Source organism: Dermacentor andersoni, chromosome 5 (assembly GCF_023375885.2).
Source record: "Dermacentor andersoni chromosome 5, qqDerAnde1_hic_scaffold, whole genome shotgun sequence".
NCBI lineage: Eukaryota > Metazoa > Arthropoda > Arachnida > Ixodida > Ixodidae > Dermacentor > Dermacentor andersoni.
In genome coordinates, this window is record NC_092818.1 from 74,481,125 (window position 1) to 74,508,772 (window position 27,648).

At 43.0% G+C, this 27,648-nt stretch overlaps 1 protein-coding gene across 5 annotated transcripts in view; it reads left to right on the top strand.

The window, feature by feature from the left end:
- Positions 1-27,648, top strand: part of Vps13 (vacuolar protein sorting 13C) — a 226,901-nt gene that overhangs the window by 34,732 nt on the left and 164,521 nt on the right. For all 5 annotated transcript variants that reach the window (XM_055070805.2, XM_055070801.2, XM_055070803.2 and 2 more), the window contains exons 16-23: positions 188-392; positions 4,125-4,183; positions 6,414-6,566; positions 10,147-10,255; positions 13,452-13,539; positions 14,603-14,720; positions 19,066-19,216; positions 24,045-24,185. In XM_055070805.2, the coding sequence (XP_054926780.1) occupies positions 188-392; positions 4,125-4,183; positions 6,414-6,566; positions 10,147-10,255; positions 13,452-13,539; positions 14,603-14,720; positions 19,066-19,216; positions 24,045-24,185 (1,024 nt within the window). The remainder of the gene's footprint in view (positions 1-187; positions 393-4,124; positions 4,184-6,413; positions 6,567-10,146; positions 10,256-13,451; positions 13,540-14,602; positions 14,721-19,065; positions 19,217-24,044; positions 24,186-27,648) is intronic.

Here is a 27,648-nt window from a genome sequence, read left to right on the forward strand (position 1 = left end):
CATTCTATTAGGTATGCCGCAGTGTCATCAACAAACATTGTGCACTGAAAATTTAAAAAAAGAAAGATGCATTTGACACATCTAGAAGTCAGCTGACACAGTTGATAGCAGCCAAACTAGACTGTACCTTGTGCCTACATTTGTAGGGGATCATTCACAACGCGTGTCGTGCATTCTTTTTTTCCAGGTTGGAGTCAAAAATTGAGAAATTCAAGGTGCTTGGCTTTCCTCAAGAGCCATCAGAATTCTGCACTCTGATATCATCAGAGATCGTTCAAGGCAATGAAAAGAAGACTCTTCTGACCTTCCTGTTTGAAACAAATCCACTTGATGACAAGTGTGACCAGAGAGTTCACCTTTTGGCAGAACCTGTGGAAATGATCTACGACGCGGTACGTGAGCATGTTTTTTTAAGCAGGAAGCTGGGGAACAGCCACGTGTTATTAAATGCGAGAGCAATTCCTTGGCTACCCTACTCCACTTTGGTCTGTCTATGTGGCCTTGAAAAAAAAAAAAGAGAAAGATGATGTCGCTCCTACAACGAATCGAACCTAGGCCTGCAGCTTGGCAAGTGAGTGCCTATTATTGGCGCCACGGCAACAGTTTAGAAGAGGCGCGGAATATCTGCAACAGTAGAGCGGAAAAGCACCACCATCATCAGGCTGTCACAATATCTGTGCACATGCGCGGCTTGCTTGCAAAGGGTTGGAAGGTCTCCAGAGGCATTCAGACTACGGCAAATGGACACACAGTCACACTCCACTGAATCGGCTGTAATAGTTGAATAAAATACCATATTTATTCGAATATGGGCAAGTCAAGGTTTCTTCCCCAAATTCATGGCCTCGAAGTCACCCCCTTCATTATATGTGAGGCTGAGCAAACAGTAAATATGGAGTGCAGGTTATATGTAATTTTGCCTTGAGGTGTGGCATCACAGCAGTGCAAGTTTCGCCTCATAGTGTGGCTTTGCTGCAGCATGGCATGTTCTGCCTTAATTAAGCAACATCCTAAGGAAAAGTTATCACTAATCGAATTCTGTTATCTCCTTGGGAATCCCACCCTTTTCCCACCTCCCTCCTTCACTCTATTTCATGGTGGAAGTAGAGGTAAAGCTCCTTTCCCCTGTATTTCATGGTCATTATTTTGCAATATTCCAAGCAGTTCCTGCCAAGTTTGAATAATTTGTAGTCTACTCTGCGTCGCCTTATCCTTGGGTCCTCCAACTGCTCCCTCACCCTATAATCGTGACTGCCTTATAATCGAGTAAATACGGTATGTATGCTGTGAAAATGCTCTCACATAACTTAGGCACCCATTGTACATGGGTTCTGATGGAAGTTTTGATCATGAAGTTATGCTATTATTTGTAATGTAGGAATTCCACACTTCTCTCATCTACAGTGCCTTGACCATAACAAGGCTGAATTTAACAGTACATTAGTGGAAGTGGTTATCCTAGATTGAAGGAGATTAAAGGGGATAGAGGTGTTAAGTCTTAGTTACAACTACATGAAGCCATCAGACAATTGAGTCAGGTAAAGCATAGAAATTATTGCTGTTCATTTTTATTTTTAATTGTTATATAGAAATAAGAAAAAAGGGAAATAAAATTACACATGACAACTTGACGTTGGTGGGAACAGAACCAACATATTGCACATTACGTGTGTGAGGCTCTACCAATTCAACTGCAGCAGAGGCTATTTCCCTGTCCATTTTCTTATGTGTTTGTGCATACTAGATCTAGCCCATGAATTGGAGTTTTAACCAATGTTGTACCCATGGCCTTGAGGATGAAAGTGTAACATTCTTTCTACTACAGGCATCGCACAGTATGTGAACTTAGGAGCAGGCAACTGGCCAATAGTTTTGTTTTGATTTTTACATGCCAATTATTAATTTCCCAGGACGGGAAATTCGCATGCATTTTTTTTTTCCCCTGAACCCACACCTTCTTTTTTGGAATATCTACAAATTAATTACGTACAATTACGTACAAATTACATACAAATCACACATTGTCGATCTCATTGATCACATTAACACAGCTGCTAAAAACTGTTCTTATTGCGTAGGTGGGACAGTGGTTTTTCCAGCAGCATTGCCGTTGCTCATTTTACCTGCTTGCATGATTTTGCATGCTTCAGGAACTGCTCAAAGCAAGCACCTCTCTGGTGTCCTTTCACCATCAGGAAACTTTCAAGGGTAGGGTCAGAGACAGATGGGCAAAACTATGTTTGTGCCTTGTTTGCAATGCTGAATAACTTCGCATTCAGGAGACATTGAAAAGTATATGGTAGGCTTGTGGTCTTGCACTGCAACAAGAGGGTGCTGTATAGGTACCTTAAATTGGGTACCTTCAATTGGGTACCTTCAACAAAAATGCTGGAGTGAAAAACCTGTATAGCATACCTGATTGAATCAAGCAGGCTAGGTAACTGTTTGTCACTGCCTCATTTCAAAGAGGATGCCAACAAGTCGTTACCATCATAATCGTCAATATTCACAACTCCTTTATTGCATACACTTTTTTGAAATATTGCGCCACCCCATTTTCAACCACCTTTAGAACTTTTTCGTGAACAGAATATATTTTTTGTAAGACTTGACGCAGAATTCCTAAAATCGTAGAACGAGCCCAAATTCGTAAGCATAACGAGAAATTCTGGATAGTTGGCAAGTATGCCTTTAGGGATCAGACTCGTAGCATCATGACGTGGTACTCTCGAGTAATCTCGCACATCATTCTATGAGCACTTTATAAGCGCATTATTGTGCACAGCTTTTGCTGTGATTTACAGTTTAGTGGAAGGTACAAAAATAAAACTGAAAAAAAAAAAAAGTTTACAAGAGATACATTTTACAGGCTTTTTACAGGATAGGGGTAATTGGAGATTGCAGGGAGAGGCCTTCGTCCTGCAGTGAACATAAAATAGGCTGATCATTATGATGAGGAAATACATAAAAGATATTGCTGTGGCATGATGAGCTTACTATTCAGAGAGAGAAGTTTCTGGCATTTGTTTCCGTTGCTAGTAAGTAGCCTTGTGTGCAAAGTGTGTTTTGAGAGAGTACTGCAAATCAGTCTTCACATTCTTGCCTTAGGGTCTCTTCAATAATGTAACTAAATACGATGGTTATCAAGTGCTTCGTCATGTCAACATTTCTGTCTACCATCTATAGTATGACTTTTTTCTTATTGCACATAAATAAAGGCTGGATTCCTTACTCTCCTAGTTTGCCAAGACTATTTTGAAATACTGAGCTTTTAGTGGATCAAGTATACTAGAATCATTTGTTTTGTCAACCACTTAGCTCACACTGCCAAATTATAGGCTCAGAAAGCAAATGTCATATTTGTGTTTATATATGCTACACTAATATAAAGCAGCCTTACTCTTGGGGGAGGGGGGGGGATGCTTTAAAATTTTTCTAAATGCTTGAATGCACTAGGCTCACAATTTTACTAGGCCCTCAGGATATGAAATGAGTCACAGTTAAGAACAAAAAACTGTGATGAAAACGTAAGCTGTTCATTCCTTGTATGAAAGGCAGTTGTGCACTGATCACCTGAAGGAAAACAATTTTTAAAAAGATTGGCGGGCTACTGGAAACGGTGTCCCATTGGAAGCATTGGTAGGGGTTAGGAGGGGGTTCGCTGTGGATTTCCTATTTTATTTGAATTACTGCAAGAAAACAACATTGAGGTTCAGCATTTATATTGTGCAGTTGAATGGTGCATGAATTTTGTATATGTAATAAGGAGTCTGGAAAAAAACAAATGCTAGCCTGTTTTCTCTTTTTTAATGCTCTGAATGAGAATGGCAAGTTGGACGAGTGGATAGGTTAACATTGTAGAAAATAAGTGGCATGAAAGGAACATAGGGCAAAAGAGTCAAACAGCACTCACATTGTCTGATTCTTTCATCTTCTGTTCTTTACGCACGGTTTGTTTTGTGCTGTGTAAACTCAAGATGAAATGGCTGGGCACAAGAATAAGGACAACTGCTGTAAGCTTTTTGTGTAGGGCAGTTGTGGTAACTAATCCGAGACCTTCCATGTCTGGTTTTGGAACCATTGTTTCCGACTTATATCTTATTACCTTATTTGTATTTCCGTAGGCTGTCATCTCTGCCCTGGCGGATGTTTTCAGCCCCCCAGAGCAAGCCACCCTTGACAAGTGAGAAGTCTTTCTAGGTTATTTTGCTTGGCATAAAGACATGAAAATAATCTACTACCATGGTTCCTTGCCTTCTGGTGTGTAATTGTGGCTGTGTGAGAAGGTTCAATATTTTCTCTCGACAAGTTTCAGTGTGTAATACCTTCGCATAGCATACCAATGGCAGGTCACATCGCCCGCTCTTACAAGTGCTCATGACAGAGACCACATTAAAGAAAAAGCATACTTTCTACCGGATAGATATTGTTACTGGTAGGGTGATTATGCCCTCCGCATTCTTATGCCTACTTCACATCTTCCTTCCATCTTCTTTTAGCACCTCATCTGTGGCAATATCTATAGCCTATTTCATGTATAACAAGCAATGCCACGAAGGCTAGAGAGATTCTTTCTCTCGATCTGCTCATATTTGTGTCCATAAAATAGTGGGCCACATATGAAAAAAAGACATAAGTATGTGTCATGTAATTTAATGTAACATCAAGTATCGTACCTTTATATTGCAAAATATTACATATTTATACATCGTAAATATGATCCTATTCACCTACCAAATGTGTAGTGTCCATGGTGTTTCGCTGCTAAGCCCGAGGGTGCGAGATCAAATTCTGACTACGCCAGATGCTTTGCAATGGGGACAAAATGCAAGAATGCCTATGTGCTGTGTATTAGGTGGACGTTAAACTTAGGTGGCCAAGCTAATTCGGAATCCTCCACTACGGCGTGTCTTACAATCATGGTTTGGTACATAAAACCCCAGAATTAAATTTTTTTAGCCTACCAAAGAAGCAGAATTTGATTTGATGTAATGCTTAGTCCATAAGTTGTAGTTAAGCTTCGTAACTTCTTTAATTTGGGTATCACAGATTTGGAAAAAATGACAGAATTATACCAATGTTAAATTATCGTATGTACAAAAAATGGTCTAAACAAGTGCTTACATCAACATGTCTTTATTTACTAGAAAAATTGACAATGCGATGTTTATTTTTCATAAAATCAATGTGGAAACCGATTTGCATCATTGCATGACTGGTGAACGCTCACAATGGCGAAGTTCTCGCCTCTTCCTTTGCAGTTCAGCTGCGGCACGAGGTGTGAATCATTTGAGTAGGTGTACACATCCAAGTAGGCATGCACATCTGCACACACATCCCAATTATTTTTTTGCGAATGACCTGGTCAGAAAAAGATCACCAATTGTAATGTTGTGTCGCTGTAGAATCACTTGTTATCCTTGATCGCTTCCACTATGTTTGCGACATCGCACGTTCCATGCACTGAATCAAAATTAAGAAAAGTCCATGGTCGTTATCGATGCGCTCATGAGCGGTGATCATGCAGTTCTAAAGGCATGTGGCCAATGTGATGTCATGTGTTGTGGTAAACACCAGAATATAAAATTGTGAAGTGTTTCTGTTGTTCCCATGTTCCCTACGATTCCTGCTGATGACTGTGATGGTGCAGACTCTGTTACTTCATTTAATTTGGATGCTGGCGCCACTTTTGCCCTTTTGCATCACGTACTCATCACGTGATGTACTCCGAAGGTTGTCTAGTTAACCGGTGTGTGTCCAAATACGTCCAAATTAATGAGAGCTTGATGACAGTAAATAATGCATCCACTTGCCAGCACCAGAGGATGACCCAATATCTGATTTTCCAGATCAACGAGGGTTGAAATAATGAGCTTTTACTGTAGTTACTCTCTAGAAAGCATCTCAAATAAAAACGACGGCACTGCAAAATGTGCGGAGTGAGAATTCTATGATCGCACTACTTGCACAGCTTCTGCAGCGTTGCCTGCTATGAAAGAAATGGAGTGTAATAAAAAATGTGCTTTTTCACAGAACTGGAAGGGAGTGGTGCTTGCATGTAGACACTGAGTGATGTGATTAGTCATTGATCTGCCATGTTTATCTAAAGTGTGTAGAACTTGATGTTGGGGCATGCAGTCAACTTTCAGTTGATGTTGAGTGTTTGTTGTGCCTACTCTTCTTGCATCTTGTGCCTTCGCGCTGTATTTGCTAGGCATTCTGAAACAACACATAAGCTGGCCCACTTGTCCTTATTATCATGTAATGAACCCTCAGTAACTCACTACGACCAACTCGCCCAAGCTTCTACCCTAATATCATTGTTAAATTGGCTGTGAGTGTGTTAACCAAACTGGGTGCAACCCCTCGAGAGTTTGCGTAGTGTTACAGTGCGCTTTTCGCTGTGCTTGCAGGCTGCAGGCACGGGCAGTATCGAAGCTGAACGACATCAAGGCCATGTCGGCCACTGGGCTGCAGCATGCTATCGAGCAGCGGAAAGCTCTCGAAGTGCTGGTTGATCTGAAGCCATCCTACCTAGTCGTCCACGAGGGTGGCCGGAAGAAGGAGTAAGTCTTGGCAACATTGTTTGGCTCTGAGCGCAGAATTGTTTTCTTCAGATTTCAGTCGTGTACTTGTGCCTTGTGTGGTAGCCTTCTCTTGTGTATCTTAGTTTTATTCTTGATTTAACATGATCAAAAATAATTCCACATCTTCCACATTTAACTGGAGAGTACTGGTCAGCAGAATGACAAATGTTGGTCCCTTACTGATGCTCTTCATGTATTTGATTGATGCTAATCTGAGGTGTAGGAAGTCCTCATTTTTAATGGGTACTCTCCTCACGTGGGCTGTGGGTTTTATCAGTAGCAGCTACAGTAATTACTAGTATGGCATTGCAGAGGAGAGGAGCAAGAATGGATATTGATAAACCTGACTATGCACCTATATTAATGAATATATATGGAATTAGCAAGTGTTTTATTACTCCGCGCTGTTATTCTCAATGCTTGAATTTTGACACAATTATGCCTCAGAAAAAGTGGAACCATTTCTTCTTTTAAATGCATAAGCATTTCTCTGCCTACCCAATGAGGCAACCTATCTATCAAAAAGACGAATCAGTGAAAAGAAAATAGTATATAAAACATTGTTTCTATGATGGCTTTGTTGAAATATTTGGTGATTGTGGAATAAAAGCAATCTCTAGAACCACATGTAAAGCCAACTTGGTGCATTGTAGACATCAGGAAAATTCCAATTTTGTGAAAATTTGATGCCAAACACTCGACAACCTCGTTCCGTTTCGATGGTTGCAGGATGTGCCGTCCTCCCTCGGGGCATTCCTTCACAGACCAAAATGCCACTGATCTATGAGGGCTCAAGTGCTTCACATCGTGCAGCACTGACAAATAAGCAGCCAATGAGTTGATAAGGATTATAAGGAGTGATGAGGAGTTATGTAGGTCTCATCACTGTTGATAGTGGTTCGGTGTGGATGGATAAGGTGCTAATGAGCGATAAGGGCTTATAATGGTTGTATCAAATCCGATAAGGTTGATAAGGACCAATAAAAGTTGATAAGGGTAAGTCCGGTAAGCTTGATTACGACTGAAAAGAGTTGATAAGCTTTATATTGGTTGGATCAAGTTTCATAATACTGATAACCGGGTGCATGGGGATGAGCAAGTGGCACGATGCTTAGACATACGATGCTTACGCATACTTAGACAACTTATAATAATACTTTGAAATCACTTCAGACTGGTAAATTATTCATTCAAACATCCATTTTTCACTCATTCTGTGGGAGTTAAACTTCATTTTTTAATATCTTTAGTATCTGGGCCATATCTTTAGTATCTGGGATTAGTTCTCAAAACTAGCTAGGTAAGTCTTCAGTACATTTTTAATACAATGTATGAGGTAGGTTCTGCATGTGACCGGTGCAGAAGGCACGTTCAGGGTCTAGCCACTTTTGTTGGTCTAACTTATCACCAATCTGCAAAGCAAGGAAATCACAACTGTGCGAGCTCTGAACAAGTAAGGCAGAAATGACAGCACACACTCCCAAAATATGTATTTATTGCTATAAGCAAAATGAACTAATCACTAGGCATAGGGTTACCCACTTTGTAAAGGACTGAAGTAAAGAGGTCGGCTTACCTCTCAATTCACCTTGTTGGGCGACTAGTTAGTTCATGGGATAGGCACTCCAAAGCAACATGCAGTAAAGGGACTCCTAGCAAGTGAGAGGATCTCCCTTTGAAAGTTGCTCTTTCATACCTGTTTACTTTACCTCCATAAAAGGGCCTTCCTGCTTGCTGGGGGATGGATAATTTTTCGCTAATCTCATGGAAGCATTCACAACAGTGTTGTACACAGTTGCTGCTGGGAAGTGGGGGAGGTGGGGTGTGGAAGGGGTCAAAGTGTACCTTTCCTATGCTTTCCACTGACTTCTGGCACTGGTCACCTTGTGCAGTTGCTTGTTCATACAGTATGCTGCATGTCTCTCGCAGCAATTGTAATTCTTTATCAACAAACTATACCTGAACAGACACTGTCAAAATCGATGATGTCATGGCAAGATAGTGTGAGAACTTCACTGGTGGTGTTGCCACGTGACTTTTGTTTTATTGTTATTTGTGACTTACCAAGCATCCTCTCAGTAAGAGCAGCTGCTCTGCTATTACAGAAGCTGTAATTTACTAATACTGCTTAGTATGCCTCTTTAGTGTCCCTGTAAGACAACACTTGGAATTGGCTAGAGCCTGCTAAATATTCTGTGAATCCAAGGTGCTTTGTGCGCATTTAGATAATAGTAGCCACTAAGCCAGGCATCTTTTTCAGGAGCGCAAGTACCATTTATTTTGCTAATGTTGCCGCGAATGTCATGAAGACAGAAGTGCCTGTCTGCCTAGCTGCCAAGAAACTGACCAAATTAATGTACTGCCAACCTACTCTCCTCCACCATGCTCCTCCCTCGCTCATCCCCTCAACATCCGGTGTCAAAGGAACTTGCGTAGTCACAGCTTCTGGTGCCAAGTGGGAGCGACATCACTGCCATCTTCTGCTGCTGTGTAGAGGTGCAAGCATGCAATAAGCAAAAATTCAAGATCTGAGAATTCTGGAAGCGGAACTACCGGAAACAAAAACCGCGGAAGTGGAAGTTGTGGAAATGGAACTGGATTGAGCGACGAATCGGGCAACAGGGGCACACATGAAAGGCTGGCGCTACTTAGCAAAAGTGGCAGGGGCGTGGGACTGGAGGGGTTCTAGTACTGCATACCCAGACTTTGATGTGTTTTTGGCCAGTGTCACATCAATGCCAGTGGTCAATGCTGCTTATACTATAAAGTGTAAGGCCCCCAAGCTCACAGCCATACATTACAGCTCTGCATTATCGAGGCTCATGCATTTTAATGCAGCCTTTCTGAGTGTGGCTGGTGTCAGTGCTATCCTGTATGATTGTTAGTGAGAACCACAGACAATGACTTGGCAAAAAATCTTAACATGAAAAATCTGAATTTAAAATTTATTAAAACATTCTGTATTCTAAATATTTCTCCTCTGAATCTTTTTCAATGGTCTTTTTTATTGCCTACAGAAGTTATGTGAAATCCTTGTTACGTCAGCTTGAGCCCACCAGTGGGGTTTCTCTGTGACACGGCAACCTTTACCCAACCAAGAAAACAAGAAAACTACTGGAAGAGCCGAGATTGACTTTTATCCTTGCCAAAGCATGACAGCAGTTTCAATTACAGCCCCCACCTCCACCCTTGACATTTAAAAAACGAAAAAGAAAGAAAAGAAAAAAGAAACTGATCTTGGCACACAAACTCTCAGCTTTTAGTGTTCATCCATCACAACATCGTGATGTTCACAGTCACTGTGAAGAACTGTTTAAAATTAACTGCTTCCTCCATAAAAACACAGTGGCACTTAACACATTGGCACATAGAACTGTAGGATGCTGCCACCTAGCTGCAGAAAAAACTAAAATGCTAACTTAGGGTTTGCCCTCCTATGTGTTGCAATGTGCTGGATAGTGTTGTCTCTGACTTTTCTTTTTTCTAGAAGTGACTAAAGCTGAATTAAGCACATGTCAATGATGCCCTTCGCAATTGTGTTTCCTTGTGGTGGTTTCAGCAACAAGCTCCTTTTGGTGATCAGCTTCGGTCAGCTCTATGTTCACGGCCTGCCAAGGAGTCGCAAGGCGCCTACAGTGCGCGAGCTGGTCAAGTCTGGAAGCACCGAGGTATTTCATTCTGTTCACCGCGTGAAATATCTGCACCACTTTTGATCGCCCGAAATAGTGCCTCCAAATACTGTCATAGTTCAATGACACCACTCATTCCTCTCCACCCGGCAATGTTTATTGGCATAGAACCACTTTTTTGACAGTAAGTTACTTTTTAAAGTTTTTACAACACGCTGGTACATAGTGATTATCAGCACAAGATATTTGTAGCACATCCTTTCACTGGAGGCTGCTGCTGCGATATTATTTTTCTACACATCATCACTGGTGAGGCACTAGTGCTTCTGTCACTGACATGCTTGACCACTCTGTAGCAAAACTTTTGTAGTCATAGCACATATCAGTATTAATTGTCATTATTTTGTTATTTATGTATGTATCTTATGCATTTTACTGTGAATAGCTTTTTGAGCTTTATTAAAGCCATGTTACATCTAGCATTCACAATTCATTTTTTCATTGACAACTCATTGCCTTTTGCATGGCGTTCTTTTGTGCCTTATGCCAATAAACACTATAAATTATGATAATGTTAACTTCTATCCCCTATGGATGTGTTGAGCTTACCTGTGTGGCTTATCAAGGACTGTCCTGCAAAACTGGGGTGTAGTAAAACCTCGTTGATACGTTTCCGTAATGTACGTCTTCATGGTGCCAAGGTTAGCAGTCAAGGACACAAAGAATGATCCAATAGAGTAACACATATTTTTGAACGGTTCACATGTTCTCCTAAAACAAGATTTTTTGGCACCAACGTTCAGTACATTGCCAAACTACAATCGTATGACATGTTTTCCCATATAGACAAGAAAATTCGCGAGGCATGCGCGATCAAGACTGGTATGTAGCTGCCCAGTGTGGCAGCTTCACCACAATACTCACCCGCCCATCTCGCGTGAAAACACCAGTGTGCACTCAGTTTCTCATTTCAGTATCAGCAAATCATTGTCGGGGTTGTCGCATGTGGCATTCACAGCTATCACCGCCAATCCTATTGCGATAAGCATCTTCGTCTATCTGTATTACTGCGCGTGGTGTCGTCAGAAGTTTAGTTGATGCTTTTAATAGACAATAACCAAAACATGCTGGCATTCACTACAGACTGTGATCGTATATGTTTTCCAGCCACTAGATCCCATGTGAACAAGAAAATGCACGAGGGGCATGCAATCGAGAACAGTATATAGCTGCCCGTCTCGCATGAAAACGATGGCGCACGCAGTTTCTTATTCTGGTACCAGCAAATCTCCGCCTGGGCCGTCGCACGCCGCATTCAAGCTATCACCGCCAAACCTATTACAATAAGCATCTTTACTTATCTGCTTCTCAGCATATGGTGTATAGTGCCATTGGTAGCGCACTGCACGCTTTTAGTAGGGGATAATCCAAATGTGCCGCCATTCCTTACCGCAGGCGGCGTGATGTGGGCATCACATTTCGCTTCGGGGGCATCCGGCATTGCCCACCAGCTTGTTTTTGTTTCGGTTTCCCGTTGCCCTGTTAAAACACCACGCAATAGGAAAATAACAAAACTCGTCTGGGGTCGCCCGAGCACCACCAGCTGCCGCAATGATCCACACGACGCATCATATTACGTAGCTGTCAACAATAGTTCAGTCTGTTGAAATTTGTTGTTTACTTTGGGTCGTACATTTTCCAGGTTAGTATGTCTTTTCTCGCAGTTTTTTCTAAAATGTATGAACGAGGTTCTACTGCATTACGATTACGATGACTATTTGGGTATTTCATACGAAAAGGCTGCTGCCTTGATCATTGAAGGCAGCAGCACACATTATTGGTGGAATAATTCAGGATAAGAAATTTTAGCTGAAATTTGTTGTTTTACTTGGTTCCTATGTGTGTAGCACACATTCAATATGAAAAAGGAAATAAAAAAAAAATAAAGATATGCTGTCACAGTTCCATTTATGATGGGTGGTAGTTTCGCTGTTGTATTGAAAAACAGAGCAATATTGTAGCAAGCAACATGGCACAAGCTGTTCTCATTGGCAAAGCATAACTCTCTAAAAATTGATACATTTATAAATGGGAAAAGGTAGTCAGGTTGCCTCAGTGCGCGTCAATTTTCTCAGCCAAATGTTATGCCATTTCGGTGGCTGTATCAAAAACAATCGAGATGAACACTCAAAACAGCATTATCTACATAGACTCACTGAGTACAGTCACAGCACTGAAAGCCAGAAACGTAAGGGAACCTTTAATAGGAAATATAATCCATAACATAGTAACTGCTCAAACACAAGGCCACGAAATTAAGCTCTGTTGGATACCAAGCCATCACGGAATTAGAGGCAACGAGAGACCTGACGCGTGCGCCGCTCAAGCCTGCCATAAGGATGTCAGTACTGTAAATATACCCTATGCAGATTGCATGAAGTTAGTAAAAAGTAAGCTTAAAGAAAAATGGCAGTGTACGTGGAATAGCGAAGAAAATAACAAACTACATTTAGTAAAACCTATCCTGGGAGAATGGAGATCATGCAGGCATCAGGAACGTTTTATAGAAGTAATTTAATGCCGCCTGCGCATCGGACACACACACCTAACACATAACTTTCTACTGACAAAACAAGACAAACCCTCATGTGAGAAATGTGGAGATCAACTCACTGTAAATCATTTTATTCTCGTGCACACAACTCTAACGGCTAAGGAAAAAATATTTTACTGTATTTTACAATGAACACATTCCCTTCCATCCCAGTCTACTTTTAGGAGATAACCCACTTGTAGGAACTTCATCTGTTTTTAGTTTTTGAAAGACACAGCGATCCTAAACGAAATATATCACAGAACTACTAATTATAAATATTCTTACCCAGTTTTTTCACGCATCTTATGATGCACCTCACCCATTTTCTCAGTCCTGAGAAGAAGGCTGAGGTCTCCATTTGATTTGTTGGGCTCCTCAGAGTCCTTGTCCAGACAAGGACTTTCGCTGAGGATACCCAAATTTTGAAATAAATTATACCATGTGTTTGGCGCATGATAGCCTGAGTTGCTTATGCGCCATAAAACCCAATACAATACAATTGTCTTTGCATTCAGAATTTCCATCAGCAACAACAAGAACACACATTAGAGGTTAAGTCAGTGGGGGAACTCTGATTTGTTGATTGATGCATTGTTGCATAAATTTTTCTTTGTTGTTTCTTCTTCTCTTTTGATGCAGTCTGAAGTGATGCAGGTCATGATATCCCAGGCGTATGAAAAATACACTGTACGTGTGACGGCTACCGAAATTGTGGTATGCCCCCCAGGTCAGTGCTGCCGATATTTAGATATCCTGAACAACTAACGTCCTGTTGTCATTCATTCTCTGTGTTACTCATGACCTGAGCTGAATGTTGCAATGAGCCATTGGTCCTTCATGCTAAGTACGATAGTGGTCAAAAATACATGGCCCACGGCTCCGGGCGCAGGAGCGACTGTGGGTTCGCACCGCGGCGCTGCTGTCTTCGTCTGGCGCTTGTTGAGAAGGTGCACTGAGTGACACCAATCTTCACTCTCACTCTTGTGTGACCAAGTCGCATGCTTGATAAATGTCAAGTGTGGCGTTCGGCTGTTTCGCAGCTGACGGTCAGTTGGAAAGAGTCTGTGCGCGCTTGCCTTCCTCCCCGCACCAGCGTCTGCTCACATCTCTTGCACACATGTGCTGGCTCCGGCAGGTGCGCGTCCGGCCATTCGGCTAAGCGCATGGCACACACGCCTGGCAGTGTTCGATTTGGGTTCACGCCTCACGTCTACGTGCACCTCGCATCCTTGTGTGCGGCGCTTCCATGTCTGGTGCTTGAACGGACGGCGCATGTGCATGCAAGTTCTCAACTAAAGACGCCATGGCAAGGCACTGGTGCATAGGAGTAGCAAGCAAACAGCCACCACTTTGTTGTTGTCAACACCCGTCCTGTCTAATGTTCCATTCTCGCTTAAGGCGAAAGTGTTACGAGGCTCACATTGCAGAAACCGTCTGAGCCTACCAGCTGTGCCCGGAAGCCGTCTGCCACTGCCATGCCAAGAACTACAGCTGCACAGCAGAAGCGAAATGGAAGCGCCCTCCTGTGCACTGACCATCAGCAGCGAAAGGGCTGAGTGTCGCACTTGAAATTTATCAAGTGGGTGACACAGCCGTACGAGAGTGAGGGTGAAGTTTGTTGCATTCACAGCAGGCGCCCAATCGAGATAGCAGCGCTGCGGTGTGGCCCCGCAGCCGCTACCGCGCCTGGAGCCAAAGGCCGCATATTTGACCTCGATTGTACTTGCTTGCTTGTAGACTCTTATTGCCATTGGAGCATTTCCACTTAAGCCAGCAAACTTTACTTTCAGAGAAAGAGTGGAAGTCCCTGCTTAGGAGCGGCAACTCTGAGCTACATGTCCTGCAGCCCACTGATGTATTGGTGGAAATTGATAAGTGCATCATCGCAGACAATGTCCGCTTGCCAAAGTGAGTGCTTTTGTGCTACTGCAAGCACTTTTGAATGAAGGCATTGCAAAAGAATATGAAAGCTGTTGGGCAAATGGTAACTGTTGTATTCGTGAACACACTGCTTGATGACATACTGAAGAAACATCAACCTTTTGTTGGGTTAACTCATAGCTGTTAAAGAAAGATGCATTGTGGGGCAGCAGTTACAAAGAACATGGTCGACAGTCATTTAGTGTAATGATGTGCCATACATTTTTCACCTGTTTGTTGGGCATCGTTGTTCTGGAATGATGGGGTGTCCTTGTGTTACATACATTTGATAATGGATGGCCAGTTTTGCTAGAATTTACAATGACTACAATAATATATAATAACAATCGCATACTTCAAGTGCACTTTGCAGAACAAGAAATGCGTATACACTTGTACCACAGCATAAACAGTAGTACAAAGAAAGCCGACGCACGTTAATATCTTTTGTGGCAGTGTGAGACTCACTATATATTGTGCAGTCGTGGATTGCAGTGCGGTGACCATACTACTCATTGCAACAGACTGTAATAACCATGAAGAAAGGTCTGTTATATCTGAAGTGTGTTTTAACCAAAATAAAGGCAGCTGTATGTTCTGAAACATTCCACCGTTTAGTGTTTGTTTATTGAAACTTGCATGAAATTGTAATACAACTGTGAAAAAAAACGAAACTAAAAAATAATTAAGCCAGTAGATCAATAGATTTCCATGGTAACTGTATAACTATGCTATAGCACCGTGGCTTCTTGCTTTCCACCATTTTTCCAAACACTGGCTGCTGAAAAACAGGCAGCAGTTTTCCTGCACAATAGCATAAACTCTGCCCTGTACAATGGCAAAATTTTTCTATTGGGGGAAAAAATGGGTTCAAGCAATATTTCTGTCATTGTGGCCAGTGCCTCATCCAGCCAGAACACGTCACGGCTGACCTAAGCATTGCCCACTGTCCTTCACACAAAACAATGGTCAGTAGAATAAACTGATGTCCTAATATTATCTTTGAGGACAAGCAATGACCACTGTCAAACTCGTAGCACGAACAAGAGCTGCGATGTGAAGCAAGTTAAACTCGACGTCCATGTCTGCCCACAACTGCACTGCATGCGAGATGGGCTCGACCGTATCGTGCTTTGCTGTGTAGACACTGTAAATAGCAGTCAAAATTTTCTTGTCTGAATTGATTCGGTAAGAAATAAGGCGTTGTCAAAACGATGAATTTGTACTTGTCGGCGATTATTTCTGAAGTGCTGAAACCAAAGTGGGTTAGTTCTAGTGGCAATCTTGGCCACTGTGCCTTCTGTACTGAGCTGACACTTGGGGGCGGCAGCGAGCTGCTTGCAGGGTCATCCTAACTAACTGTTAGCTGGAGGCTTTTTGCGCGGTATACCTCTGGAGAAAACCTGCTGGTAGTATTTTCGTTTCTTAAAGCAACCAACAACAAATTCTTATGGTACCTGTGTTTTTAGCCCCATGTGAATGTTACTGGTTATTGTCGAACCATGCAGTGGTAATGGGCAAAAAAACGCTGGGAGACATTTCTTTGTTGGAATTTTTAGATCTTCAGCGAGGATGTAGTTGTATGCTGGAAACATGCTGCAAACACTGATAGATGAGCTCGATAGCGATTATATTCCGGCATTAGTGGAAAGCAGACGACAAGCGTGGCCTGGTATCCACGAAGATAGAGGACGCAGCTGTGCTTCTAAGTTGTCTTTTATGATGCTTCTACAATGGCAGGTTGTCCAAAGTGCAACAGTGCACAGAGCAGAAGCAAGCATAAGGTGGCAGCAAGTGACCAACTGACTCTTCCCGTGCCCTTTACCTGTTTGCATTGACGGGTTGCAACTGGTAGGATATGCCAGTAGAGCTATTATTGATGCGAAAGTGTCAAATGGCCCATTGAGCAAAAAAGCCGGCGGTATCTGTAGCAGTGAAACTTCCCATTGGCTGTGACGCTGGCTCGTGCTTGCTGGCTCGGGCATTGACTCAGCAGAATGGGCGAAAGGGAACAACCGCTGCCGCTGTATTATGTGAGGGGAGAGAGCACCGCCACGACTGCCTGCGAGGAGTTCATACCTCAAAGGATCGCTCAGCGGTGTTCGATTGGACACTAGTGCTTTTGCATTCACAACTCGTAAGAAGTGCTTAGGTGTCCTCATATTTTTTGCATCTCTGGCACCCATTTACGGCACAATTAGTCAATAGCATATTGTAGCTCGCAGGGAGGCCACAGAACTTGGGGTACTCGCTCACAAGCTTGCGCGCTTACAGAAGCGCTCGTGTGCCACCATGCAGTGAGGGATGCCATGGCTCTCTCAAGAGCTCCACCTATTTCTGTAAAGGCAGCGCCGCTCATTAGCATGAATCTTTTTGTTTGTACTATGCGTAGAATAAAGTGCAAATACTTATCTAATATAAAAACTGTGATCATTAACAAGGAGTATGTTGAACTTAATAACAGCAGACTTGCGTATACAGTAGAAGCTTGTTAGTACAATCCCATTTTATATGATTTCCCAGCGCCAACGTTCGTGATTGACAACACAAAAAATGACCCAATACAGTTATGCTTCTGTTACCGGTTGACACGTTCTCGGAAAACACGATATTTGAGCACTAAGTTTTCAGTACATCGCCAAACTGCAATCATGATACGTTTTCCTGCTGCTATAAATCTTATGTAAACTAGAAAAGGCGTGAAATACACGTGATCAAGAACATAGCCACACCCCGCAGCAGCTTCTCCGCAGTACTCGCCGGCCGATGTGTTGTGAAAATGCTTGCACGCACTCGGTTTTCTATTGCCGTAAAACCAAACCTCCTCACGGGTAGTCACATGCTGCACGTCGTAGCACATGTAGTGTAGTGCCTTTGGAAGGGTACTGCATACCTCTAGTAGGCGATGACATACTGCCATTCCCTGCTGCAGGTAGCACAAAGTGAGTGTCATGTTTGCTCTGGCAGCAACGCATTGTAGCGTCGTCCACGAGCTCAATTTCGTTTCGGGTTCCTGTGGCAGACTTGAAATACTGCGCCATAGAAAAATGACAACATTCTGCTCAGGCCTCACTAACTCGACACGCATCAGCATCTCATGCCGCAACCATTTGTGCCGAGTGAACATGTCAAAATTTACTCACAAAATGCTCTGCCTGAGAAAGCTGCTAATCCAGGCTAAATTGCCAGCTGTGGTGTCGCAGTGGGTTTGACATTGCGCTGCTAAGCCCAATGGAGTGCGAGACCAAATCCCAGCCATGACAGCCACATTTCCATGGGTGCAAAATGCAAAAAGGCCTGTGTACCGTGCATTGGATGCAAATTAGATTCTCAGGTGGTCAGAATTATTCTGGAGCACCCCACTACGGCATGCCCCATAATCATATTGTGGTTTTGTCACATAAAACCCCAGGATGAAATTTTTACCCAGGCCGAATTCAAGGAGTGCGAACAAAACGTAAGCTTGCTGATCAGCCATAATAATGACAATGTTGGTCTTGGGCTGCTCGGGCCCCAGCGGCTTAGTGCGAGTTGGCCTGTCGTGCTGCAATGATTCGCGCAATGCTCGCATTACGTAGATGTCAACAGTTGAGTCTGCCAAATGTTTTAGGGACTTCGGATCGTACGTTTTGTTCTTTAGTATGTTTTTCTCGCATTTATTTCTTCTAAAATGTTTAACCGAGGTTCTACTATATTGATCTCACTGCATACATCTCAAGTACCAAGGTTTTGCTGCTAGTTTCTTGCAGCTTGCTGTGCCAGTTACTTAAATCGCGAATAGTGTGCTCAATTATCGCTATAAATCATGATCTTTTCATTTCCGCCCAACATCTTGTGACATGCTCTTGGCAGTCGTCAGTACTTTTTTAAAAAATGTGCATGTTTGTACATTCCGCAAGCGGCCGAAGAAAGTTGCATGCAGTGAACTACCGCATGCTCGCAGTGCCACAGGTGAGTATGTTGTACCTGCGCCATCTAGACAAAATTTGCAGCAAGTTTTGTTCATTGTAGCCAATAGTTTATTATATATGAGTCCTTAAAAGCAGGATCTGTTGCATTGGTAATATAGGCAGACCAAGTTAAGTGAGGATATTGGTCTGTTCTATCTGAAAGTATGTTGTATGATGATCCATTGTAACGGACGTGGAACGTATCATGTTCATTGCACAACTCCGGGTTTGCCTTCGCCTTTGTTGTTGAAGGGTGGCTGTAGCTCTTAAGTCTAACACTAGTTCAACTAGTACTCTTCTTGCTTAGTTGCTGTTTTTGCAGTGCTGTAGAATTATTTTATGTTGCCCCAGATGGCTTAGTTCTAATTTGTGCTTGAATGCAGAGTTCGAGTAACCGGGAAGCTGCCGCTGCTACGAGTGTCGGTTACCGATTTCAAGCTGGTGCAAGTACTGAAGGTATTGAACAGCATCCCGACTGCGGGTGCCAGTACACCGCCCAAAGTAGTGGAAGCAGCTCCTGTCATCCCATTAGCCGTAAGGAATGCAAACAGTTTGCTGTCATCTCTCTTTACTGTTCTCTTACAGGTGTGCACATAGTATCTAAAATTTTGAATATGACCCAAATGGTTTTATTTGAATATTTGATTGTGGCCTGTGCATGGCATTGGTAATATGATAGACTGCATATGATCTACCAGCCTCTTCAAGTTCCATTGTTAACAAAACAGGAACTGCCAGAAATTTTTACATTTTGTTCATTAACTTTGGTTTCAAGAGACTTCCAAATAGCTTTGCATGTATTTGAGGAATTGAAAATTTCTTGTACCACCTTTTCTCTTTGTGTTCCTTTTCTATTCTTTACATTAATTTCTTTACATGAAAGTTAGCGCTGTGTATGTGTCGTCTCATTCTTGGTCCCTTTCATATTGCACTGCTCTGTGTCTATCTACTATGAATGTCAAAATATACATTGCAATGGCGCCATGTTTTGCAGAAGGGTTGAAATCTGGGCCAGTTGGTACATACTTGAACGAGAAAACCAGTCAAAAACACAAAGGACAAGATGAGATGTTCACACCACAACGACTGTTCACACCACAGCGCCATGTTGTGTGTCCGTTGAACATCCTTGAGCATGGCTGTTCAATTACCTCAAACACATGGCTGCAGTACAGCGGCGGCTCACCTGCTGTGGTGCTCGTGCATGACGCTGCGATTATCTATAAAAATGGCCTACCTGGTACTGGCAGTTTTCCCAAGCCAATTTCAGATGGGCTAGTGGTTTCCCGTGCCTCTTTTAGGCAGGTCACCTTTTCCCAGTGGCGGCAGCTGCTGCCGCCCAGGGGTTTCCTGGAGGGTATTGTAGTAGCGTGCGGCAACCGAGAAGCCGTACTCCAGAAAACGACAGTGGCCGGTGCAGAACAAGGAATCGTTGTTTATTCTTTTGCACACGCTTTTTATAGGCAACGGTTACTTATCCGCTGCTGATATCAGTGCCCGTGATGACGAAGTGGCACGGCATGCACTTGGCGTTACGTCATCACAGGTATGACCCTTGCAAAAAATCATTGCAGATATCGCAAAATATGAAGAGCACCTTAGTAGATGTTGCAGGCGAGAGCCTTTATACACATGCCGCTTGGGTGTCTTAAAGGCTCCCTCGTGTCACCATTACTATCATCAGCTGGCTGCCCCGCACAACTCCACAGACCTTCAAAGAGACTCTAGGCAACAAACCCACATTGTGAATTTATTGTCAAAAGCAAAAAGTTAATGGTATCTTGCCTTGGTGCTTAGAGTTCTGAACCATCACTGGCTGCCTTGACCACAGATTGCAGTGGGTGCCCTTTGAAAGGGAACAGTAGGTGCAACCGCTTCCAGGAGAATTGCCACGCAGTGGCAGTCCCCAAGTCGCAACAGCATACATTTCTTGTAATAGTACTCGGAGAAAAAGAAAAAAAAAATTACCAGAGACGTATTGACAGCTGCAGCAGGTTTTACTCTGAGAGCTCCATCCTTTAGGCAGGAATGTACTAGTCTGTGGACAAACGTTTCTGGGGGTCCTTGGAGCTGTGCAGTGCAGCTGACTTACTGCGACGTGGAAAAGCCCCATTGCACTTTCCCGCCTTTGCTTTCTAATATTCACGTGTTCAGTATCAGCTGCCTTCTGTTGCCTTCATTGTTTATTTCAAGATGGAAGATTGGAAATCAGCCATGGCGACCATGCCTGTGCCGTTTATAAATGATCCCAACGTTTCTTTACAAGACCAGTCCGGTGGTGACTTATGGCAGCATATCGTAGACTATGACATGGGAGGGGGGCCATGGTGTTGGCTGAGACAATTTCATTTGTACAGATGGCAGCATCATTTGTAAAATGCAGGCCATAAATGGTGTCGAGAAATTGTACGGAACCACATGGCGCAATGAACTGCGTGATTGACACGTGACGGTGGGAAAATTTCATTGCTGCTGGTTTCTGTTGTGGGTCTAAAGAACTAGCTTGCACATCCATGAATTTCATCTACAGGGGACAGTCGTGTGCGCTTTGGGAATTCCATCAAAAACGTACATTATTGCCAAACGAGGCAATTGTGCTGCTGATCCACTTTGACATTTCCTTCGTGATTTTCTTCATGTAGGTGTTCTCGCACTGGCTGTGGGATAGGTGTTTGCTGTGCGCTATTTTCATTTGCAAAAAATGTGACATGTGGTTCCACCTGCAACTGGCTTGTCCACATCAAGGGCCTCAGTAAGGGACATGTTCTTGCATTAAACAAACTTGAGAGCAAGGTCATCGAGTATTTATCTAGACTGCAGAGGCAAACGACTACGTATCACCGTTTCTTTTTTTCCTAATAAACATAGCGTTTCGGCAGGTAGCATTGGCATTTTCTTTTTTGTAAGTGGCCCATTCATTACGGATATCACAATATAACAAACAGATGCACCATGATGTTCAGGTTCGTTATAAGTGGGCTTGACTGTATATGTATTTGATTCAATGAGGAATTTTCACTCTTTGAACATTCTAGTTCTTGTTTCTTGTACAGCATAGACCACTTATAGTGTAAGTCACCGGAGTTGTGGATTTCCACACTTTAACTGATACTGCACTGTAATAAAAACATTTTTCAAAGGCTGTGCAAGTGCGAAGCGTGTAGACCAAGCAGCCGCATGTGTCCGGGAATCGGAGGACACAACTGGGATGCCCCCTCACTTTCGTTGGCGAGGTGGCTCCTCCATTTTCCGAGTGCTGTACTGCCACTGTGGAGCATTTCGTTGACTTTGCACCAAGGCGCAACTTTGGCCACCGACTCCCGATGAGACAGCGCTGGTTAGGCCTAGTCAGCAGGGGTCTCCTTCTACGTATCGTCCTTGTCGCTCTCCCCTTGTCCGGTGCACCTCATTGAGAAGCGGGCTCACTGCCTTGCTTGTCTGCAGGATTTTCTACAACTGCATTATAACCAATATTTTGTCGACGCAGCTGCACTATACGTGTCATGCGTATATACATTGAGTTCTATGAGAAGATAAATGGGAGTCTGAAAGGACTGCATTATATCCGACCCTGCACTATAAGCAATCACATTATAAGTGGTCTGAGCTGTATTTGAATTGCTTAAACTGTACCATAACATTTGTGCACCAATGTTGCTATTCTTGAATTGCTTCGTTTACTAAAGAAAAGTGTGTAGGTGTGGGCTACTTAGTCTTTCTTGTTTGCAGAAACAAGATGGCAAGGGAAAAAAACATGATGCTGGTTAACAGCGGTTTTTATTTCTGAAATGAGGGAATATATGCTACAAAGGAAAAAAAAAAAACTGAAACACTAAGGTGAACTTTTTTAAAGCACAATGACTATGATGACATACACGCAAGCTCCCTTTCACATGGAACGAGCGATGCATGCTTGCCCAGCAATTCTCCCTTTGTTGTCGCAGGTAATGACCTTGCAAATTTCTCATGTGTGTTGATGATAGCAGTGCTTTATGCTGCGCATTCCCTCACTTTGATAATAAAGTACATGTGTTGTGCATTTATTCTCACTCACAGTTTCTGCACTTGTCCTGTGTAAGTTGGTTCTCACACAGGACACTTGTTGAACCACTAAGGAAAGGAGTCGACGCATGTTGTTTTAATGTTGCCATTTTGGTTTGCGAGACAGCTGTGAACAGCGAGAGGCTGTACAGCAGTATAGCTGGTAGCACACAGGCTCCAGATCTGTTTTATATGTAAGCATATGGCCATTAGTGCATCATGCACCTTGCACATTATTAGCAAAATGGCCTCGGTAGCTCGGTGGCTGAGGCGTTGCACTGCCAAGTACGAGATCGCGGGTTCAATCCCAGCAAAGAAAAAGCTCATGTACTGGGCTTTGGGTGCACATTAAAGAACTTCAGGTGGATAAAACAATCTAGAGCCATTCCTTGGTATCCCTTATAACCTTTTGTGCAGTTTTGAGATGGCAAACCCCACAACTTAATATTTTTTTTTTAATTATCAGCAAGATTGCATGTGTGTAGGTGTCATTGCTCAGAAGAATGGAAAATTGGGATAGTCTGTGTTGATTCATGGTAACGGGTAGCACTCGCGACAAGGACAAAGAAAGAACCACACTGGACGAGCGCCACCAAACTTGAAAGCACCGTCATCGAGCATTTCTACTGTACTGCAGAGGCAAACGACTAGCGTTGACTTTTTTTCCCTAATTAGCATCGCATTTCAGCTGGCAACTTTGGCATGTTTTGTTTCTTTCTAAGTGGACCATCTATAACAAATATTTGTATATAACAAATGGATGCTGCGAGATGCTCAGGTTCATTATAAGTAAGCTTGACTCATTACTCTTACTGAACTTTTTGCTCAGCGAACATTCCACCTGGACTTGGGGAGGACAGGGGAAGCATTAGCAGGTCTATGCAAACTCTTAGTAGGCAAACATCAAGAAGGTGTCAGCTTAAAGTGAACTCTGCAAGGATTTTCAAGTTTGGTCTTCAGCTGATCCTGGAGTCTTCAGAGATCACACGTCTTCCGAAGTTGATAAGAATACCATGTAGTATCATTGAGCCGAAATACGGGCGAGAAGAAACTACATGATACACCAACTGGCCCAACAGTGTATGCTTCTGATCTTCATAAGAATACTTTCTTCTGCAGATGCTTTTTGGCTGCAAATATATTGGCTTGTCAACTAAACTTGAGAAAACATACAAGCACTGACTTGTACCTCATGTGCCTGTCAATTATGTAACTCGCGTTTTTCTTCTGAAAAGTGCATCACCTCACTCAGCCATTCATTCTGCTATATACATTAGTTTCTTGGAAGCTCAACCTTCTATTTCTTTTCTTTCCCTCTCAGGAACGTGAACTCCCAACAAAGATTGAGACGACCTCTGCCTTGAATGTTGTTTCCAAAGGAGAATCGACGTCAAGCAGTGAGGGTGCGCCGCGGCAAGACTTTGATACAACCGACCTGGAATTGAACTTCGAAATAACTGAGGTGCACTCTGGTCCCTCTGCTTATATTGCTTGAACCCATGCATGAAGTTTACACATGATGTTGACAGCTGTAATTTTTCCTCAACAGCTGTATTTAACAAAGCTGATTGGACACAATAATTATTTTGTTTAATCAAGAGCTTTGTTCAAGTAGGAAATGCCTAAAACACTAGCATATAAATAGCATATTAATTCAGAAACAAAAGGATGCAATTTTTGCATGTGGGCACATTTATCCCTCTTATTGTAGACTGCCATCCATTGAGTGTGTTCTGTTTCTTCATGCAAGCATCAAATGTTAACTCTGGTCAGTGGTGTCTGTTAACTGATATGAAGCCCGGTATATACCTGTATTTTACCCATAATTTACACATAGGATGTGTTTAAGTAAGTTTGTCCATGCATGTCCGGGGACCATCCTAAATTTCTTTATTATAATGTTTTTTTTGTTTATTTACATATACTACAATCTCCAAAAGGGATTTTAGTAGGGTGGAAGTACAATATCGCTATACAAATGGAGGCAACAAAACAAAGCAAGCCGGAGTACATTATCTTATACAAACAACATTGGTTTTGCGCATCTTTACCGAGCATACTTTTCAAATTCTGCCAGCCTGTTGCCATGAAATTCATTAAAATTTTAGACAAACAACTTTGACCTTGTTGGCTCTAAAAATCCACCAAAAGTGCTCAAGTTTGGGCATGTTAGTAAAATTGGCACTAATTTTTAAAATCTGTTAAGAGAAAGAGTAAGACCATCTTCAGTCGTTCTAAAAATTGTCTAAATTAAGTACACTTGCATGCACTAACTAAATCTGGAAAATTATGTTGCATTATTTCTTACGTTAGGGAATTGCAAAGCTAGAAAGGTCATGCAACAGTGGCTACTGCAGTTGTCACATACGGGGCCTGTGCGTGCTCGTTGTTGACAGGTTCCTTTTCTTTATGGCACAAGAACACTCCACTGTGGTCTGGAAGCTGCAGATTAATAAAACAAAGCTTTAGATAATTACGCTCGACACTTTTGCATGGGCATGACTGTGCACCACAGAACGTTGCTGCATTGTCACATAGCTTCAACGGTTTGCTCTCAATACCAGGCCTCTAAGTGGATCTCTTGTATCTGGTTTCATAAGGAACTGAGTTGACAGGACCTGAGAACAACATTCTTCATCCAGTGCAGGCTCGTAACCTAATCGATGAGCTGAACTTGCGGTATACCGCGCTGTGCCATGCCGTGCTGTGCATTGCAAACGGCAACTAAAAAGGAGCAGTCTATGGAGACTGTTGTCGATTTGCTGTATTTTGCAGTTTTCTTTTCTCAGAGTTGTAGTGGTGACACTCTATGATAATTAGCTGGAATCAATGCAGTCACCCACAATCTGTCATTAAATATTCTTAGCGCCGTAGCCACAACACTTTTTGTTTGGGAGCTCGCCAAAATGCAAATTCGGTGAAATCTGCAAAAGGCACTTTTGACTGACTGGACGCCTCTATATTTTTTCCCCGAAGACTCTTTTCTTGAGATTCTAAGAGATCAAAATTGAAGATGACCTTGGGACATGCCTGGTCAAACTTATCTGAGCATATACAACGCAGTTAAACCTCAATGTAACAAACTTCAATATAATGAAATTCTTAATATAACAAACTATTTAACTATTTGGTGGGGGCCGAGCCCACAACCTCAGCATTACATGTGCATTGGACCACCAATTGTGCTATGGCGACGGCTGCCATTTGTCCACTAACTTTGGTATTTATGTTTACTAGATCAAGCCCAAGGAGTGTTAGCCAGTGTCACTCAGAGTCATGGCAGATGTGGAACATCCTTTTTTTGCCCAATACCCACCGTGGTTGCTCAGTGGCTATGGTGTTGGGCTGCTGAGCACGAGGTCGCGGGATCGAATCCCGGCCACGGCGGCCGCATTTCGATGGGGGCGAAATGCGAAAACACCCATGTACTTAGATTTAGGTGCACGTTAAAGAACCCCAGGTGGTCGAAATTTCCGGAGTCCTCCACTACGGCGTCCCTCATAATCAGAAGGTGGTTTTGGCACGTAAAGCCCCATAATTTATTTATTTATTTATTTATTTTGCCCAATGGCACCATGTAATACATTATCTTAGGAGAGCTGGCACGGGGCTAATAAACCCTCGCATGCTACCTTTACTCGCGGACAACTTTCTATGGCTATGAAGGGAAAGCTATAGGGGCAGAGTTTCTGCACATGTGTTACTGCGCCACGTAGTCTGCTAGCGTTTGACAGTGATTTTGGTTGCTCGGAACAGATGCTGAAGTAATGCACTTTCCACATTGTTGCGTACTCCAGGGTAGCGTGTCGTACCGCCCCGAGTTGTAGAGACGCCTGCCTATTGAAGCTCGACCGACGTTACTTATTGGGTAGCGTGGCGTTGTCGGCGGGCTGCAGGCATCCGGTAAACCATGGCGACCAAGCAAGGGCGAGACGATTTCTAGTGCGAAACTTGCACGGTTTATTCAAAAGTTGGTGAAAGTAAATGAGAAGAGCATGAAGTGATCAAAAGTACATTTCGGAGCCCCTTAAATAAGCTCTCCACAATCGTGGGAGGGATCTTGCTTCCGTCGACGTCACGTGACTGGCACAGAAAGCCTGCTGCAAAGAGCAGGCTTTCTGTAGAGTTGTAGAAATTGTAGACGCTTGTCCGTCTCCCTTGCGCGTTGCTGGTTCGTGGAAGTTCTCCTTTTGGCCGTTCGAGGAACGGGTCCCCCTAAAGTCGCACACACACACACACACACACACAAAAGAGGCCTCTACACTGCAGGGCTTCCGCCAGACCGGCAGACACTCGAAATGGTGATGGCGAATTAGGAAGTCGCACTTCATTTCAACGAGGCCTGGTGGAAGAAGGTCGGTGAGAGAAAGTTCTTTCTGCACGAGGTGCGGGACACCAACCATAGCAGGCGAAGTCATGCCTCATTTCAAACGAGGCAGGGTGAGAGATGGTCGATTGAAATTCCTTTCTGCATGTGGTGCCGACGCCAACCCTAATAACATGCAATGGTTTCGCGTTTGCCCAGACGTGGAAGGGAAAAGCCGCAAAATAAGTAAACTTTTACTTTCAGTGGTGTGTTTTGCCTTATTTAAATGTTGCTAATAGGCTGTGTACGTTTCCTCATCCTCAGTTTAAACTAACATGGATGGAAATGGGGGACTATTATCAGAAGCGCTCTCACTTGTGCGCACTTTGCCTTCATAGCTTTTCCTTCATAGCCACAGAAAGTGGTCCACAAGTATAATGACATCAAGGCAGCCAGTTTCGAGACCCTCACAATGAATAAATGATGAGAGAAAAGGGGGAACCAAGGGGCTCGATTTTGTTAATCGTGACCACGTAAAGCCAACAGACAATGAAAATGAAGCCAAGGAAAACATAGGGGAAATTTACTGTAGTTGAAATTGGAATGTTTAGAAAATAAA